Below are 18,487 nucleotides of genomic sequence, written 5' to 3'. Positions count from 1 at the left end.
TATGTTATTCGTGGTAGAACTTGTAGCTCACCTATCATCCCTATTTTTTTTTTTTATTATTATTATATAATAAAACTGTTGTATTATACTCGTTGGATGGTTAAAATAATACATATATTATAAACAAAGAAAAAAAGCTCAAAGAAAATATTTACAACGTAGTCTTTTTTTTTTTTGCATAAATAATTTAATTTTTCATTTAAATTTTATAATATGATTTTTAATTTAAAAAAAAATCTTGTTTTTCTTTTTTCAATTATCTACTTTTTTTTAAATCCGTTTGTGGAGAGAAAAATTTATCAAGTAGATTTAGTTGGTGTTTTTTTTTTTCTCACTCAAGTTTGAAAATTTAAAAAAAAAACACTGCCAATGTTTTTGACAGTAGGATAATATTTTTGGTTAATTAATTGCTTAATTTTTTGATATTAAATAATTGGATTTTGATGATTTTTAAATATGGAAAATGTTGGTGATAATGGAGATAAAAAAAATGAGCAAAATGTAAAAAAAAATGAAGGTAATATAGATTGTAGTAGCCATGCAAAAAGATTTCGTTGTTGTCCACCAGATTTTTGTGATATGATTGAAAAAAGACAAGAAAAATTATTACAACTTTCAAAAATTAAAAATGATTTAAGTAAAAGAGTTGAATTACAAAGTAGAATATATCCAGTTGCAACATTAATTGATTTAAAACCTGGTGAAAATGTACCAGCTAAAATAACAAATTTAATTGGCAAACAATCAAATGAAATGCAAATATTTAATTCATGTATTAATAATAGTTTATCACAACATAATGACATAAGAATACGTGAAATTGAATCAACAAGAAAAAAATCATTAAAACGTAGAGATGAAGCTAAATGTTGTTTGTTAAAAAAAAAATTAACAATTGATGAAAATTTAAAAAAAATTAATGATGCTAAAGAAAAAAAGTTAAATCTTGAAAAAAAAATTAATGAAATTGAAAATATATTAAAAAAAAATGATGAAGATGATGATAAAAAAAATGATATAAATAATGAGCAATCAGTACAATCACTTGGTATTGATGATTTAAATTATTTAACAAAATTTGAAGAACTTGTTAAAAATGAATTGACAACTAAAAAACAAATTGATGAACTTGAATCAAGACAAGAAGCAAATATGAGAGCACTTGAATTTGCAGTAGAAATTATGTCACAAGAAAAAAATAATGAAGTTGATAATTTAAAAGGTATACTACAAAATAAATCATCAGCAAATCAGCTTTTAGCTAACGATGTGTGTAATCTAGAAGATGAAGTAGAAAGATTACAAATAAAATTAACTCAATGTAATCAAAAATTATTGCAATATACAAATAAAAATAAAACTGATACTGCTGTTGGTGAGCGAATTAATTATGAAGATAAACAATCAATGATTAAACCTAATGTTACTGAAGTTGAAGTATTATCTAGGATTCCTGATACAAAAGATCAAAATATTGATGCTATTGTGAGTGTTAAATCAACAGGAACAAATGTTGAAAATAAACAATTTAAAGAGGTTGAAGTATTAGCTAAAATCATTGAAACAAAAGATCAAAATATTGATGCTATTGTGAGTGTTACATCAACTGGAACAGATGCAATAAATGAAACTTTTAGTAAATCAATTCATGATATATCAACTGAAACTGACAATGCAAATATTAATCAAATTGTTGATAAAAATTCTATAGAAAAAAAAGTGATAACTTCTGTTGTAGATGAATCAATTGAAAATTCATCAAATGATACAAATGATGTTAGTCAAGATGTGGTTAGAGCAGCTGATTCTGAAAATGAATTTCATGATTTATTAGAAGACAATACAAATAATCAATTACAAATAACTGATTATAATTATCAATCATCATTGGCTGTTGAACAAACAACAAATAATTCTGGTGAAAAATTTATTGATTTACCAGAAGATAATTTAAATAGCCAATTACAAACAACTGATTATAATTATCAAACATTGCCAAGTGTTGCTGAACCACAATTTTTTGATTTACCCGAAGATAAAACAGAAACTCATTTACAAACAACTGATTATAATTTTCAATCAACTATTGTTGAACCATCTGAGACAGAAATATCAAGCCAAAATATCACAACATTTGATACTGATAAAATTAAAAATAATAATTTTATTCAAATTGATAGAGATGAATTAAAAAATTGGCTTAATAATATTGCAAAAATTCAAGCACGTGTATCAGTAAGAATATAAATTGATTAAACAATAAAAAATAGTTTAATTAAAATTAAAATTATAATTTTTTTTTTACAGAAATGTCAACAGTGTGTTGAGCTAGAAACAGATTGTGTTAATCTTCAAAAATCTATAGCTCATCATCTTGGGGTAATTAAATAAGTTGAAAAAATAAATTTGTATTAATATTTTTTCGATAATTATAGATGGAACTTGAAGATTTTTTAGATAGTCATAGTAAAATAAGAGCTGATGAATTAGCTGAAGGACAAAATGATTATCAGCTAAGTATTCCACCAGTTATTCCACAAGCCAGTGATAAAATAATAAAACAACAAACAGATAAAATTGATGATATAGTTATTGGTGCAGGAAAAACAAGTGTTGTATTATCACCAGCACAAACAATAAGTTTTTCAGTTGAAACATCAACACCAATGCCTGTCTCAAAACCAGTTATTGAAAAAAATAAAAGAAAAAAAACCATTGAACCAATTATTGAAGATGAATCAAATAAAAATTCTTCATTATTTGTTGATACATCATTGGTTAGAAGAGGTCAACAATCAGGAAGAGTTTCAACACCTACGCATTCAATAAAATTACCAATTAAATCATCAACACCATTGATAAAAAATACAAAACAAAAAGAAAAAAAACATATTAATATTGATAGTGTTATAAATGAAGATTCAAATTCATCAAGTGATGATGAAATAAATGAAAATATGATTGTTAAAACTATTTATGATAATTCTAGAAATACTTCTAGTGAATCTGACTTGAAAGAGAGTCATTCAGACATTGGAAATGTTGATGATAATGCTGATAGCATTGGAGAACCATCAAGAAGACAGGAGAGCCATGAAAATAAAAAAGCTAGGCACAAAAATGATGGTAGTAAAATACCAACTAATGACAAAACAAATGGTCATTCAGGTAAAAAAATTTCAGTGAAAAATAAAGAATATCATGAAAGTGATGAATCAATCAATGACAGAACATCAAAACTATCAGAATGTTCAAAAAATTCAAATTGTCTTTGTCAACAAACATGGCTGGTAAGTTTTTTATCAATAAATAATATAAAATTTATAATTTAAAATGAGAAAATAATTAAATTATTTCAGACAATGTCAAAAAAAGATTATGAAAAATTCAAAAATGAATCAATGAAATCACAAAAATCTAAAAAACCAAGAAATGAATATTTTTCAAAAACAATTTCAACAAGTTTAACAACACCTGTAGAAACACAAACAAATATTAATAATGTGCCAAATTTTAATTGTAATCCATGTAGCTGTAATCCATGTGGAGGTTCAGATTGTTCAATAACAGATAATTTTGATAATGAAAAAAAAAAAAAATTACCACAAAAAAAAAGTCAAGGTGTTTTAGCAATATTACCAAAATCGAAACGTTAATTTTAGATTTTTTTTTCTTTAAAATATATAGATTATTTGTATAAATTTTAATGATATTTAAATTATTTAAAAAAACTCACCGAACATTTGCCAGAGTATGACGACGAGATCTTAAATTATGATATCCCCTGAGCTCACCGATGCTGCCTTGTTCGGCCTGCATCTTCGCAAGTGCTGTTGCCTGAGCCGTGGCTACCGCACTTGCGATCACGTGATGACCCGTTGCACCCGACGTCGTGACGCTCCTGCGCGAACGCCAACCCGTTCTGCTGCCGGTACCACCGATACTAGGAGTCGGAGATTTCTTCTGATACGTTCTATCAATAATTAAATATATTAACTCAAAATAATATCAAGCTTAAATTAATGTTTACATACACAAAAAGATAAAAAATAAATGCACCCTTTTATGGTCACGAAAAAACATTAAAAAAATTCAATAAAAATTATCATACTTGTGCAGTATCATTAAAGTATATATTCAAAAAAAAAAAATTACCATTTTGCAGAGTTTTTTTAACAACTTTTTCGGGTAATTTCATTAAACTTTGTTCAAGTTTTAGTAATTTTTTTTTCGGTTAATCAAATACACCAACTTTGCACAATCCAGATAATTTTTATTGAATTTTTTCTTTTTCATCATAAAAAAAAAACAAATTACTATATTTCCATCGACTAATTCCATTTTTTTTTTTTTTTTTGTAATATAGCTCTTATTTATTATTACTTTTTTTTTTTTTTTTAATTTCGCTTTATTGGAAAATATCTAAGAGACTACGACGCATCATCATCATAAGCCAATCCCCAAGGAATATACAATTTCTCAAGAGTAAAAAAATAAAGTAATATGACCCCAAAAAAAAAAAAAAAAAAAATGTGTATATAAATCAAAAGGTGGGATTTTCTTTTCACAATTTATACCTAATATTATTTTATGTTTTAAGAGGGACACTGATAGAACCAAATAAACAATATTTGCTGAAAAAAAAAGAAACTAAATTGATAAAAAATTGACAACAATAATATAATAAAATAGCTCAGTAAAGAATAAATAATATATACAATTATTGACGTATAAAATTGAAAGGAAAAAAGTAGAATAAAAAAAAAAAAAAAATTACCTCTCTCTGATATGTCGACAATCCTCATCGTCTTCCTCCTCAATGTCGTGCAATCGAGGACTAAGCCTATGTTGTGTTCCACCCTCTTTTGATGCTTCCTCCTGTTGCTGTTCTTGTTTACTTTGTTGATGTAATTGATTATTATTATGTTGATTTTTTTTACCCGTAAAACAACCAGCTGTTATTTCGGATGTATCTTCAGTATTGATAACAACACAATCATCTAAATCAATGTCATCTAAATCACTGTCAATAAGACGTTTATCACCTTCACTTGTTTTATCAATGATACCTTTTTGATGAAGTTGATGATGATGATGTTGATTACGACGATTACCTGAATGTACAATTAATGATGATTTTTTATTAATATTTCCAGTTGATTTTTTGACTCCTTTACCGGCACCGGAAGGCCCACGCCCGCCGCCGCCGGCGCACGGCAGGCAACACGACCACGTGCCCCCCACTTCGAAATACAATCGACACAATCACCCTCGAAACATTCAAATTAACAATTTATATTATACATTAATATATGTATAATTTTTTTTCACTTTTTTTATATTATTTTTTTAATTATCACAATAATTTAAATACACTTTTTTTTTAAATTATTTTTGTTTTATTTGATTTTTATTATCATTATTGTTTTTTTTTTTTTTTTTTTTAATTAAATTTTTTGTAATTTAAAGTTTATATAGTTTTTTATTTATTTTTATTTTTTGCCAGTTATTTGAGTTAAGATATGCCATTTTTTTTTTTATATTATTTTAAATCAGTAGTTTAAAAAAAAAAATTGTTTTTTCTTTTTTTTATTGTTTAATTAATTGAGTTTTATTTAAATTTTAAATATTATTTATTTAAAATTCATTAGTTCACTGGGTTTATGTTTGATTTGATGGAGTTCATGATCACAGTTTTATGATTGTCGATGAAGTAGATGGACATGTTGCTGCATTTGCAACATCAAAAGTAAATATTTTCAAAAATTATTTATATTTTTTTTTTTATAAATAACGGTTGTTTATGTATATATACAACGAGAATATAAAATAATAATATTGATAATTGATAAATAATATAGAAAATAAAATGATGAATTTAATAAATTAATTTTAATTATAAAAATCAATAGACAAAATTATAAAGATCCAAAATTTAAATTTCTAACATTTTCTTGGTTTAATTTAACTAAAGTTGTTTTATACTTAATTATTTTCTTTGGCTTTTTCATTACCACTTTACTATGTAGATAACGTGTGTCTATTTCCATACTAATTTTAAATTTAATATTATTATATTCTCAATGTAATTTTGTCTACACAATTTAATATATCTATAAAATAACGAGCTGAATTTTTATAAAGTAAACTCAATAAAAACTTGAAATATAAAATTATTTTTAATTTATTTACTCAAATTTATAAAATACTTAATAAATCATTTAAAAATATATTTTTTTTAACAATTATTTATCCGAGTTTGGCTCATTAATAAACACACGATAATTAAATTTTATAAACTCTAAAAAAAATTTCAAAATATGTTTATGTAAAAAATGTAAAAAAAAAATAGTAAATCCGTTTTTTATGTAAAATTTTTTATTTTTTTTTTAAACCAATCTATCTGACAACAAAGTAACTATCATATATTTATAGAACGACTATTGGAAAAAAAAAAAAAAAAATCAGTAAATCCAAAATCACAGTGAAATTAAATTACAAAAAAAAAAAAAAAAAACCGCACCTTTTTTTCGTCTTTATATATTTATCCACTCAATTAAATTGATTGATTATTATAACACAAATAATAATAATTATTTTTATCATTTAAATTAAATATCACACATGTCGATAAATAATCAAAGAGACTTTTGTATCAACTACCGGATTGAGAATAATAATAAGAAAAAAAAAAAAAATCATTTTGAGGAAATTAATACTGGGAATCGGGTTGGGTTCCTTTCTGGGTTGCAAATAGAGTTTTTGATCTAGTATATAGAAAATGTGAAAGGAAGTAAAAAAAAAAAAAATAGAGAAAACAGATAGACAGACTGAGGAAGAGAGAGCGAGAGGGAGAGATGAAAAAAAATAGTAAAAAAAAAAAAAGAGCAAATATCCTGTTGTATTGTTTGAAGTAAATATTTATTTAATTCTCGTTATATATATTTTTTAAAAATAGAATAAACTATTAATATTATTAAACAACAATGTTATTTATTTATTAATATTCATAAATATTGATCCATATTTTTGGAGTCACAAGGGTAAAAAAATAAAATAAAACCAATAAAATTCAACCTGTATTTTTTTCGTTAATACACAAAAAAAAAACTTGTTTAAATAGAAAATAGTAATTAAAATAAAAAATAATTTAAATTTAAAAAAAATAAAATTATAAACCACGTACCCCCGCGAATAATGGGTATATATTTTTTATCAGTATGAACAGTTACAGCGGCCGATTGCCAACTAAACTAAACCAACCAAAATTTTTTTCTCTATGTTGGAAAAAGCTGTGTGTATTACTTCAAGCTACAACTTGGAATCTCGCGCGCATCCAGCTTTTCCTCTCTTTTAATAATTCTCTCCTATACTACCCTTACCCCCTTATCACCCCGTCCCCCCTAAAAAGCATCTCAACCATTTCACCCTTTTTGTCTATATACAGTAACGTAACATCTGGAAGATATGCAACATTTTTTGGGTAGCCAAAAATAACATAAATTACAGCTACAAGTTTTTTTCAATTTATTTTTTTTTTCATTTATTTTTATCTTATTACTATTAAGCGTTTTATTAAATAATTAAATAATTTGTATTTTTCCATAAATTAATATTCAATTTAAATAATATTTCTATTTTTTTCTCTAAAAAATTAGTAGTTGTACCTTTTTTTTGATAAATAAATACAAAATTTTTACTGTAAAAACGTCACTTTGACATGAAATACCCTATATATATGTAAAGCCTAGCCTTGATACCACACAAAATGCCAATAAAAAAAAAAAAAAACAAGTTTAATATTTAAAAAATCGAAATAATTGCGTGAATAATTTTTTTTTCTCTTTTTGATATTTTTTTGTTGTTGATATATTTATCAAGGTCAGTGAGTAGATGTTAATAGTATTTTAAAATTTGTAAATAAAAAGACAAAAATAATGAGATGGCTTGAAGTAATGCTTTTTATATTTTCACAAGTATAAATAATAAAATTATAAATTTTAATAGTGTATTTGTGAATTATAAATTGAGTATTCTCAAAATAATCATGTGAGCTTTGAATTCAAGAGATTTGTACACTTGCCGTTCATAAAACTGTCATTTTATTTTTTAATTTTTCGCAACGCCCACCTTAAAATTACCTCAATCTCGCACCGATTATAATGTGGCAAGTAACACATTCTCAATTTAATTTTTTTTTTTCATCAAGTATATGTGATTGCCACATTAATTCATCATGACAATTTAGGAATATTGCCAGATATATAATTTTATATTAAATTAGATTAAAGCATACTTAATATTCGCATAATAAATTATGTTTAAAATTTAAATATGTCATTGATGATAATTATTTTTCTGGAAGACTATTAAATATTGTTTAAAAAAAATTTTTAAATAAAAAAAATTTATTAATTAGTCAATAAAATGAACATCAAGTTTCTTTATTAAAAAATAAAATAAAAAAATTATAAATCAACAAATAACGTCAAAACAGTTGTGTTTTTTTTTTTGAGTCATTATTAATAATTACCGCCGATTGTTGATAATTAATCCAACACTTTAATGTTGAAATGAAAATTATTCTCATTTATTAATTCAACTAAATATATAAATTGACGAGAAATTTTATTTATTTATTTAAAAACACACAACTGACAGTTAAAAAAAATATTTTTTATTTTTGTTTTTTATTCAAGTTTTGGAGGTTATGTTTGACATGAAAATATTATTTTACTTGTTTGATTGTTGCAGCTATGTTGTTTAATATTATTAAGAATTAAAAAATTAATTTGTTTTTATTATTAAATATAAATTTATGTTATTTATTTAAATTGATAACTTACGTTTAAAGAAGAGCCTAAATGTCACGTTGTCAACATACGTAAAAGTAAACAAACAACACTGAGTAAAAAAAAAAAACAAAAACAAATAATAATGGCGGTGTAAAGCCTCGTTTACAAGAAACGTCAATTTGATTTCGAAAAAAAACATTAAGGTTTATTTACAGTGCCAAAAATTTATTAATAATAATTCAAAAATACTGTTATAAATAATTAAAATAATTAAATAGATAATTTTAAAAGTGTATTAAAAATTTATTTAAAATATTCAACAATTTTTTTGAGCAATAATCAGTACCATAAAAATATAACAATATTTTAAATATAAATTTTCATAATATTTTGTGTATCTCTATGATCCAATTTTGAGAGAATCAACATAATAATCAAAATCCCACATTTGATTAGTTGTATCAGTACAAGTTTTAACAAATAAATCTGATTCATCTTGAATATCAGTTCCATCTAAACACAAACCAGAAATAACATGAACAATATTTCCATTTTTCGTTAATATCCATTTATTATTTTCTGATTTCGAATCACATTCTATCATTTTAACTGTTGAAATTTTGGCTTCATCAACATCTTCATCTTTAACAATTGCACAAGTTTCATCTCTTCTTAATTCACCAGCATTACTCAATGAAAATAACTAAAATAAAAAGAGATAAATCAAATCAATTGCATAGGAATTATTAAAACAATAGAAAAATTATTTACCTGACTTGGAAATAATTTCGAATGACAACCATAAACACCAAGATTATATGGTTTATCTTCATCATGTTGTAAATTATCAAGACAATAATTTGTATCTCTAAGTTTAACACGTCCATATGCAATAACATTTTCATCAGGAATAAATTTCTCTGGATATACATTATCAAGATACCACTTGAAATTTTTACATTTTAAATTATTTCTAAGTTTAATACGTTCACTCAGGTCACCAATAGTATCATCAACATATTTAAATTCATCATGATACAATAAAAATAAACGTTTATAATCATCCATCCAAACATGAACAAGTCTTGCTGTATTTATTCCATGAGTATCTTTGTTATTGGGAAATTTATAAGGATGAAAATTTCTAAATATATGTCCAACTCTTGAGCAAGGAATTGTCTCCAATGATCCACCACATTGCCATATCTACAAACAACAATAAATTAATTAATTTTAATAGTTTTTCTTGAATGAAAATGTAATTATTAATAATTGAAGCTTACTCTGAAGGACATTTCTAAATTTTCTCCACCCCAACCATCCATTTTGTCATCATAACTTCCAATTTTCCAAAAATAATTTCTATCAATTGCAAATAAACCACCAGCCATTGTTGGTGAATTAACTGGTGATATTCTTGTTTTTCTATTTTTTTCTTTATCTTGAATATCAATCCAGGTAAAATGTCCAGCCCATGTAAAACCTCCAACTTGAAAAAAACTTGGATTATTATCATGATTATATTCCAATGTATCTTCTGATATACTATCAATTATTGGCATAAGAACAGCATTATTTTTATCTTTAATTCTTTGTAATAATGGCTCAAGCCAGTTTGTTATAACTTCACAATGAGCATCAAGAAATACAAGTACATCACCAGTTGATTTTCTAGCACCAGCAAGTCTAGCACGAATTAATCCTAATCTTTTTGGTAAACGAATTATTTTTACTTTTTTTGATAGTCTTTTTGTAATATAATAATCTAATTTTCCTTTTAGTTCTTCTTCATCACTTGAATCATCAACAATTATTACTTCTTTTAGTAATTTTGCTGGTGAACCATTTATAACACTTGTTATTGTTCTTAACAAAACACTCAATGGTTCATTGAAAAATATTATTACAACACTTGCTGATGGTAAATCATCTTCATCATATGTTACATTTTGACATAGCTCATCACGTACATCAGGTAGACTTCTATTTAATGAAATTTTATTTGACAATAATACATTAATAGCTTTTTTTTTTTTTATCATTTCAGCTATTAATTTTTCTTTTCCATATAGAAAACTTGGTTTACCATTTTCACCAAGATTTGGAATTATTTCTTTCTCGTAACTCGTTAACCATTTTTCGAATCTAAAAATAATAATAGGTCATTTTATTAAATAGGTTGTTTATTTGTTTATTTATTTTTACTTACTGAGAGTTGACAGATGATGGTTTTTCTAAAAAATGTTCTGTTTCTTCAGGGAAATAAGTCTCATTTGGATAGAAAAAATTTTCAACTGATAATTGTTTTATTGTTTTAGCAATAATTAATATACAAACAACATAAAGCAGACAAATTGCAAGCTTTAAAATAAATTTTTTTCTAATAAACATGTTGTTTATTTATTTTTTTATAAATTAATTGAATTGATTAGTTGACTAGGTAAAAAAAAACGACACGAATACAACAAACATTATGTTGGACAGTTTTGTTGGATGAACAACATTCCACGATGGAGCAAATTATTTATTTAATATAGAAAAAACAACACAACACATTTTGACACGTATGCAACACATGCTTATATTTAAAGAGCGAGAGAGAGAGAGAGAGAGAGAGAGAGAGGAGGTCGAATGTCAAGGTGTTTTTTTAATGTGGGATTTGAAAACACAGTGGGTACATATCAAAGCGCTGAGATCGGCTGAGATAAAAGACCGTAAAATCAGTATTTTTTACTGGTAATTATACCGTATCAACTGCTTTATTAATAACAAATAAAATAGGAATATTAATTGTTGAATAAATTACAAAAATTTTGGAATAAATTTATCAGTAAATTACATCTGATTAAATTGTTTACAAATGAATATTGATTTTGAAAAATTTGTCAATTAAAAAAAGTCACAACAATGGGTTGATTATTTAATTAAAAAAAAATAGTAATATAATGAGGCAGTTAAAATATACTAGCTGTAATTAATTTTTATGTGGAATATATATTAAATTATTGTTTTATTCTTTTAATTTAATCAAAAAAATTAATAAAATTATTGTTTTAAAAATGTGACTTTAATTTTAATGTTAATTTTAGAAAACTGAAAAATGTAAATTCATTTAGAAAACAGATTAACCCTGATGATGGTGATAATATTTCTCCAGATTTTTTCAAACTTTTCTTCGTAACTACTCTCTATTTTTCTTGTCACAATGTACGATAATCAATGCAAGTATGCCCCCAAGTAACTAAAAAATAATTAAAATATATATTATTATAAAAATTTTAAAAGTAAAAAATAATTTTTTTTCTTAAACAATAGGTATGCATATTTATTTTTTTTTTGAAAATAATTTTTACCTTGATAACTCCAGCAATAGCAGCAATTGCAATGAAAAAAAAGTTTTGAATTCCAAAAATCGGCCACCCGAGGTCAACCATCATTTTAGGAACTTTAGTGTTACATCCATTGAACACAATTCCCGAACTACAATTTTCTTTCAAACAGCAAGATGATGGAAGAACTTCAGCATAATAGTTTTCTTTTCCAGTATCACCACAACAGTAATACTATCGAAAAAAAAAAAAATTTAAAATATATATTAATGCCATATACATATACTTATAATAATCAAATAAAAAAATACTTACCATCTGCTGAATGCCATCAATAAGTTTTCCCATTTCATTATATTTATCATGATTAAAATTAACTGCAATAAATTTTTCCATAAATTTAGTAATAGTACCTTCAAATGTCATAAAACAAATTAAACTTGTGATGATCAAGCAGCCAGCTATGATCAAATCGATTGCAGCATGCTAAAAGAAATATTACCATATTTAATTAAAATATATATATATAAGCAGATTTTTAATTTATATACTTACAAGTTTGAGACAAAAAATGCTTTTCGTTGCAGCACTTATCAAACCGAAAATTGAGACTAGGCATATGATTGTACCAATAATTATGTACTCAGTATCAAATATAGAAAAATGATCTCTGAGTGCATTAATATCTAATTCAGTTGTTCTAAAGTAATAAAAAAATACAACCCAATATTGAAATACTCCAAACAAAATTACACAAGCTCCCATCACCTAAAAAATAAATTAATATTTTTTTTTTTTTAATTTAATAGTAGTATATTATAATGAATGATAAATAAATAATAATTTTTTGTTTATAAAAAAAAACAAATACTTACCAACGAAATTAGATTGAAAATAATTGATGAAATTGTCAAAATACTTGGATAACTCATTTTGCGTTTGTTAAATTTATTAAAAAATAAATTCTTTTATAAATGAAAAACTGTTGTGTAAAACAAGTAAAAGTTGCTTCTGCAACGTGTCAATTTTTAATATAAATTTTTTTTTATGTTAACTAGCTTCCAAGTTGGACAAGGTGTGACTGGCTTGTTGGACAAATTTTATTTTCGGCTTTTGATATTTTTTAATAGTTTGATAAGAGCCCAGTGCGTCACAAAGAACTTTGAAAAAAAAAACAAAGAAAACCATGCTAGTCATCATCGCTAGTCTAAGATAATTATATATTAATATTTTATTTTTTTTTGTTATTATTATTTTTTATTTTAGATAACAGTATTCCTAATGTGCCATCGTGAAATAAATAAAATAGAATCGAAAATAGATTTTAAATATTGTATTTTTATCGAAGAAAAAATAAAAAAATAATATAAATCAATGAAAAAATTAAATAACTCTTGGAATTAATTTAAATAAATTACATCTGATGGAACTTTTTACAATATCAACATGTTGATTTTAAAAAATTTGATTATTAAAAAAAAGCCACAAAATGAACTAATTTTTAATTCATGATTCAAAAAAAAAAAAAAAATAATGTAATAAGACAATTGAAATAATTGAAATATACTCGCTTCAAATAAATGAAATTATGATGTTAATTTCCGTGTAATATTTATCAAATTATTATTAATTTTTCAGCAGCAACAGCGTCCAAAGAACTTTCCAAAAATAATAAAATATGATTCATCGCTAGATCAATTAGATAAATATATATTTATATATTTTTTTTTTACTGATAACAGTATATTCTTAATGTGCCAACGTGACATAAATAAAATAAAATTGAAAATAGATCTTAAATTATGTGAGTAAAATATATTCCTACAAGGAAAGGTAAAAAATACTAGATAATTAGATTTTTTAAAATCAAGAATTTATATAAACCATAATAGATTTTTATTTTCAATATTATTTGAATTGTAATTTTGAAACAGTGTGTACTTTTACTTTAATTTTATTTATAATTTTATTACATCATTACTTGTTAAATATTATATTTTTTATTAAAAAAAAAATATTTGCATTTAGAAAATAATCATGTAATTATTTCATGCAACATATAAGATCTTTGTCAATTTTTTGCAATAGATTGTGCCAATGTTGATGCAACGATAGCATAAAAACTTAAAAAAAAAAATGCATTATTATTATCTAAAGAATTTTAAATAGAAAACTGATTTTTTATCTCGATAATTCCAATAACAATAATAACTCTTAATAATACTTTTCTATCATTGTATTTATTGTCAATAATATTGTATACAATTCTTTCCTTATTAATTGTCATTTTATAATTAAAAAAAAAAATATATTCGCATTTAGAAAATAATCATATCATGATAATTGAGATAATTTCAATAGTTAAAATATACAAGCTGTAAATAATGGAAATTATTATATTAATTTTCATGTAACATATTTTAAATAATTGTTTTATTTTTTAATTTAATCAAATGGATTAAAAAAACAATTATTTCCATTGTGATTTTCATTATAATATGTTAATTTTGATTTTATAAATGTGAAAAATGTAAATACATTCAGAAAACAAATTATTTCTGATGATCAATGGTGTGATAACATTTCACCAGATTCTTCCAGATATTTCAGCGTAACTATTCTCTTTTTTTTCATGTAATATTTTTGATCTGTTAAAATATACGATGCTTAATGCAAGTAAGCTTCCAAATAACTAAAAAATATTAAAAATATATTATAATAAAAATTTTAAAAATAGGTATATTTATTAATAAAAATAATTTTTACCTCGATAACTCCAGCAATAACAACAGGTGCAATAAAAAATCTTTCTTCAATAGCAAAAATGTCCAATCTGTGCATATTCATTAATTCAGGAATTTTAGTGTTACATCCTATGTCGTATACATTTTCTAGATCACAGTTGTTCCACTTACAACAGGATGATGGAAGAAATTCAGATTGAGCATAATTTTCTTTGCCAGTGTTACCGCAACACTTCAGCTATTAAAAAAAAATTTTTTTCAAATATAATAATAACATATATATACTTACAATCGAATATACAAAAAATACTTACCCTCCTCTGAGTATAATCAATAAAATTTTTTTCCTCATTATATTTATCACTATTAAAATTAACTTCAATAAATTTTTCCATCGCTTTTCTAACATCATCTTCAAATCTGGATAAAATATTTGAACTTGTGATGATCAAGCCAACAATTATCATCATATTCATTGCAGCATACTGAAAAAAATATATTACAATATTCAATTAAAATATATACAGCATATATGTATACATATGTATATAAATATTTTTAATAAATACTTACGAGATTGAGACAGAAAGTGCTTTTTGTTGCAGCACTTATCAAACCAAAAATTGAGACTAGGCATATAGTTGTACCAATAAGCATGATCTCAGTACAAAATATACTTAAATGATCTTTGAGTTCATTATTCTCTGATTCACCTACATCAAATAATCTAAATAATTCAACCGAATTTCCAATTACTGCAATCACAATTACACCAACTCCAAACAACTAAAAAATAAATATTTTTTTTTTTCAATTTAACAGTATAGTGTATGAATGTATAATAAATAAATAATTTTTTTTTTGTTTATAATGTAAACTTCAAAAATATATACAGGGTGCCCCGTAAGTGCCACACGTGGTATATACCACGAGATAGCTCATGAAATTTTAGGAAAAAAATGTTTTCGAATTTTTAATCTACGACGCTTTGTGCCTGAGTTATTAACGTTTTAAGTTGACCAATCACGATCGAGCGTCGCAAATTATTCGTCGTATATACCACGTGCAGCACTTACGAGGCACCCTGTATATATAAAAAATTCATAAAAATAAAAATCATTTTATTTGTATAATAATAAATACTTACCAATAAAATTAAATTGAAAATAAATAATAAAATTGTCAAACAATTCGGATAATTCATTTTGAGTTTGTTAAATTTATTAAAAAATATATTTTTTTTAATGGGAAATTGTTTGTGTAAAACGAATAAAGGTCGCTTTTGCAACGTGACAATTTTTGATAAATTTTTTTCAGTGTAAACTAAATAGCTGGTTTGCCCATACAACTAATGACTAATGAGAGTGAGTGAGTGAGTGGCTATGAGTGAGAAAGGAGATATGCTTGGAATGATTGCTGATCGGTTTCCGGCATTTATAAAAGAAACGAATGAAAAAATTATAAATGAATATACTCAATTAAAAATTATTGTTAATATCAATATTATTATTATTATTAATATTATATTGATATTATTATTCTTCATAGTATGAATAATAATAACAACAATAATTTCAATAATATATCATCGATAATAATAATATTAATAATAGTATGAAATATCAATATGATATTAGTAATAATATCAATGGTATTAATTATATCAATAATAATAATAAAAATAATAATAATAATACTTTGTTTATAAACATAAAAAATACATAAAAATAAGAATTATTTTATTTATAAAAAAACAAAAATACTTACGAATGAAAAAAAATTTAAAATAAATAATGAAATTGTCAAAAAATAACTTGGGCTCCTCATTTGAAGATTGTTAAATTTGTTTAAAAAAACCATTTTTTTCGATGAAAAATTGTTGTGTAAAACAAGTAAAAGTCACTTCTGCAATTAACGTGTCAACTTCTGCGTTAACGTGTCAATTTTTGATAAATTATTTTTTATGTAAACTATTTATCTAAACTAGCTTCCAAGTTGGACAAAGTGTGACTGGCTTGTTGGACAAATTTTATTTTCGGATTTTGATATTTTTCAATAGTTTTATAACAGTCCACTGCGTCACAAAGAACTTTGAAAAAAATAAAATAAAATATGATTCATCGCTAGTCCAAGATAATTATATATTATTTTTTTCTCTTTTTTGTTATCATTATTTTTTATTCTAGATAACAGTATTCTTAATGAGCCAACGTGACGTACATAAAATAAAATCAAAAATACATTTTTAATTATTTTCTTGCAAGGAAAAAAAAAAAAATAATGTAATAAGACAATTGAAATGATTGAAATATATAGTAGCTGTAAATAAATGGAATTATTATATTAATTTCGATATAATATATATTAAATTTTTGTTTTATTTCTCAATATAACTAGAATAATTAAAAAAAAAATTATTTTAGTTGTGACTTTGGTTATAATATTTTTAATTATAATATTAATTAGAATATTTTTCCAGATTTTTCCAAAGTTTCTTTCGTAACTACTACTCTCTATTTTTTCTTGTAAATTTATAAATAAATTACATCTGATAAAAAGTCACAATTATAGGCTGATTATTTTATTTATAATTAAAAAAAAAATATTAATATAATGAGACAGTTGAAATATACTAGCTGTAAATAAATGAAATTATTATACATATTAATTTTCATGTAATATATATTAAATTAATTATTTCATTTGTCAATTTAATCAAATAAATTAAAAAAATAATTGTTTTAAAAATGTGACTTTAATTGTAATGTTAATTTTGATTTTATAAATGTGAAATATGTGTGTCCACCAATCAAAATGATATTGCCAAAATCTCTCATGACCTTAAAAATAAAATAAAGCTAACAATCTCTGAGATTGAAGATGATATTCAGCGAAAAAACACTATCCTCTTCTTCTTAAAAAAACAATATAATGAACAAATAAACAACGACAATAAACAATAACAAATTTTTTTTTTGTAAATTTGTATATAAGATTAATAAAAATACTTGAAAAAACAATGTAATGAATAAATAAACCACGACAATGAACAATAATAACTATTAATAATACTATTCTTTCACTATATTTATTGTTAATAATTATATTTAATTTTAGGAATTTTAGAAATACAACCCATTTTGTAATAATTTTTATCAGAGTCATTCTTTAAACAACACTATCATTATTCTTACTGGTACCGTATCAACTGCTTCAATAATAACAAATAAAAAAATAATATTAATTAATAAATAAACTAAAGGCTTTCGGAATAAATTTAAATAAATTAAATGTAATAGAATTTTTAACAATATCATCATTGATTTAAAAAAATTTGTTTATTAAAAAGTCACAATATACAGGTTGATAATTTATTTATAATTAAATAAATAATAATATTATGAGATAGTTGAAATAAACTAGCTATAACAAAATAAAATTATTATCAATTTTCATGTAACATATATTAAATTATTGTTTTATTTTTTAAATTTAATCAAATGAATTAAAAAAACAATTATTTCCATTGTGACTTTTATTATAATATGTTAATTTTGATTTTATAAATGTGAAAAATTTAAATACATTCAGAAAACAAATTATTCCTGATTATCAATGG

General features: G+C 23.4%; 4 protein-coding genes across 5 annotated transcripts in view; 1 reads left to right on the top strand and 3 right to left on the bottom strand.

Moving 5' to 3' along the window:
• Window positions 1–8,902, bottom strand: part of LOC122848949 (cAMP-specific 3',5'-cyclic phosphodiesterase) — a 40,829-nt gene extending 31,927 nt beyond the window's left edge. The window contains exons 1-3 of one of the 2 annotated variants that reach the window (XM_044147433.1): window positions 8,847–8,902; window positions 4,778–5,114; window positions 3,737–3,973 (exon numbers count right to left, since the gene is read on the bottom strand). In XM_044147433.1, the coding sequence (XP_044003368.1) occupies window positions 3,737–3,819 (83 nt within the window). In that variant the 5' untranslated portion in view covers window positions 3,820–3,973; window positions 4,778–5,114; window positions 8,847–8,902. Of the gene's footprint in view, window positions 1–3,736; window positions 3,974–4,777; window positions 5,250–8,846 lie in introns of those variants that run through there. The other variant, XM_044147432.1, reaches the window with a different exon arrangement.
• On the top strand, window positions 364–3,751 carry LOC122848948 (spindle pole body component 110-like). The gene is made up of 4 exons (XM_044147417.1): window positions 364–2,235; window positions 2,308–2,379; window positions 2,436–3,290; window positions 3,360–3,751. The coding sequence occupies exons 1-4, from the start codon at window positions 457–459 to the stop codon at window positions 3,654–3,656; spliced, it is 3,003 nt and encodes a 1,000-aa protein (XP_044003352.1). The 5' UTR covers window positions 364–456; the 3' UTR covers window positions 3,657–3,751.
• A 175-nt stretch (window positions 8,903–9,077) lies between the features above and the next one.
• On the bottom strand, window positions 9,078–11,383 carry LOC122848965 (polypeptide N-acetylgalactosaminyltransferase 1-like). The gene is made up of 4 exons (XM_044147461.1): window positions 11,005–11,383; window positions 10,079–10,940; window positions 9,567–10,001; window positions 9,078–9,498 (listed from the first exon to the last, which is right to left on the bottom strand). The coding sequence occupies exons 1-4, from the start codon at window positions 11,184–11,186 to the stop codon at window positions 9,196–9,198; spliced, it is 1,782 nt and encodes a 593-aa protein (XP_044003396.1). The 5' UTR covers window positions 11,187–11,383; the 3' UTR covers window positions 9,078–9,195.
• A 3,228-nt stretch (window positions 11,384–14,611) lies between these two features.
• LOC122848978 (tetraspanin-15-like) lies at window positions 14,612–16,911 on the bottom strand. Its single transcript, XM_044147479.1, has 5 exons — window positions 16,636–16,911; window positions 15,442–15,654; window positions 15,183–15,353; window positions 14,891–15,106; window positions 14,612–14,816 (listed from the first exon to the last, which is right to left on the bottom strand). Exons 1-5 carry the CDS (start codon window positions 16,726–16,728, stop codon window positions 14,709–14,711), a joined length of 801 nt encoding a protein of 266 aa, XP_044003414.1. The 5' UTR covers window positions 16,729–16,911; the 3' UTR covers window positions 14,612–14,708.
• Between the last annotated feature and the right edge of the window lie 1,576 nt (window positions 16,912–18,487).

This window comes from Aphidius gifuensis, linkage group LG2 (genome assembly GCF_014905175.1).
Source record: "Aphidius gifuensis isolate YNYX2018 linkage group LG2, ASM1490517v1, whole genome shotgun sequence".
Classification (NCBI taxonomy): domain Eukaryota; kingdom Metazoa; phylum Arthropoda; class Insecta; order Hymenoptera; family Braconidae; genus Aphidius; species Aphidius gifuensis.
This window is presented reverse-complemented; position numbering and strand designations above follow the sequence as displayed.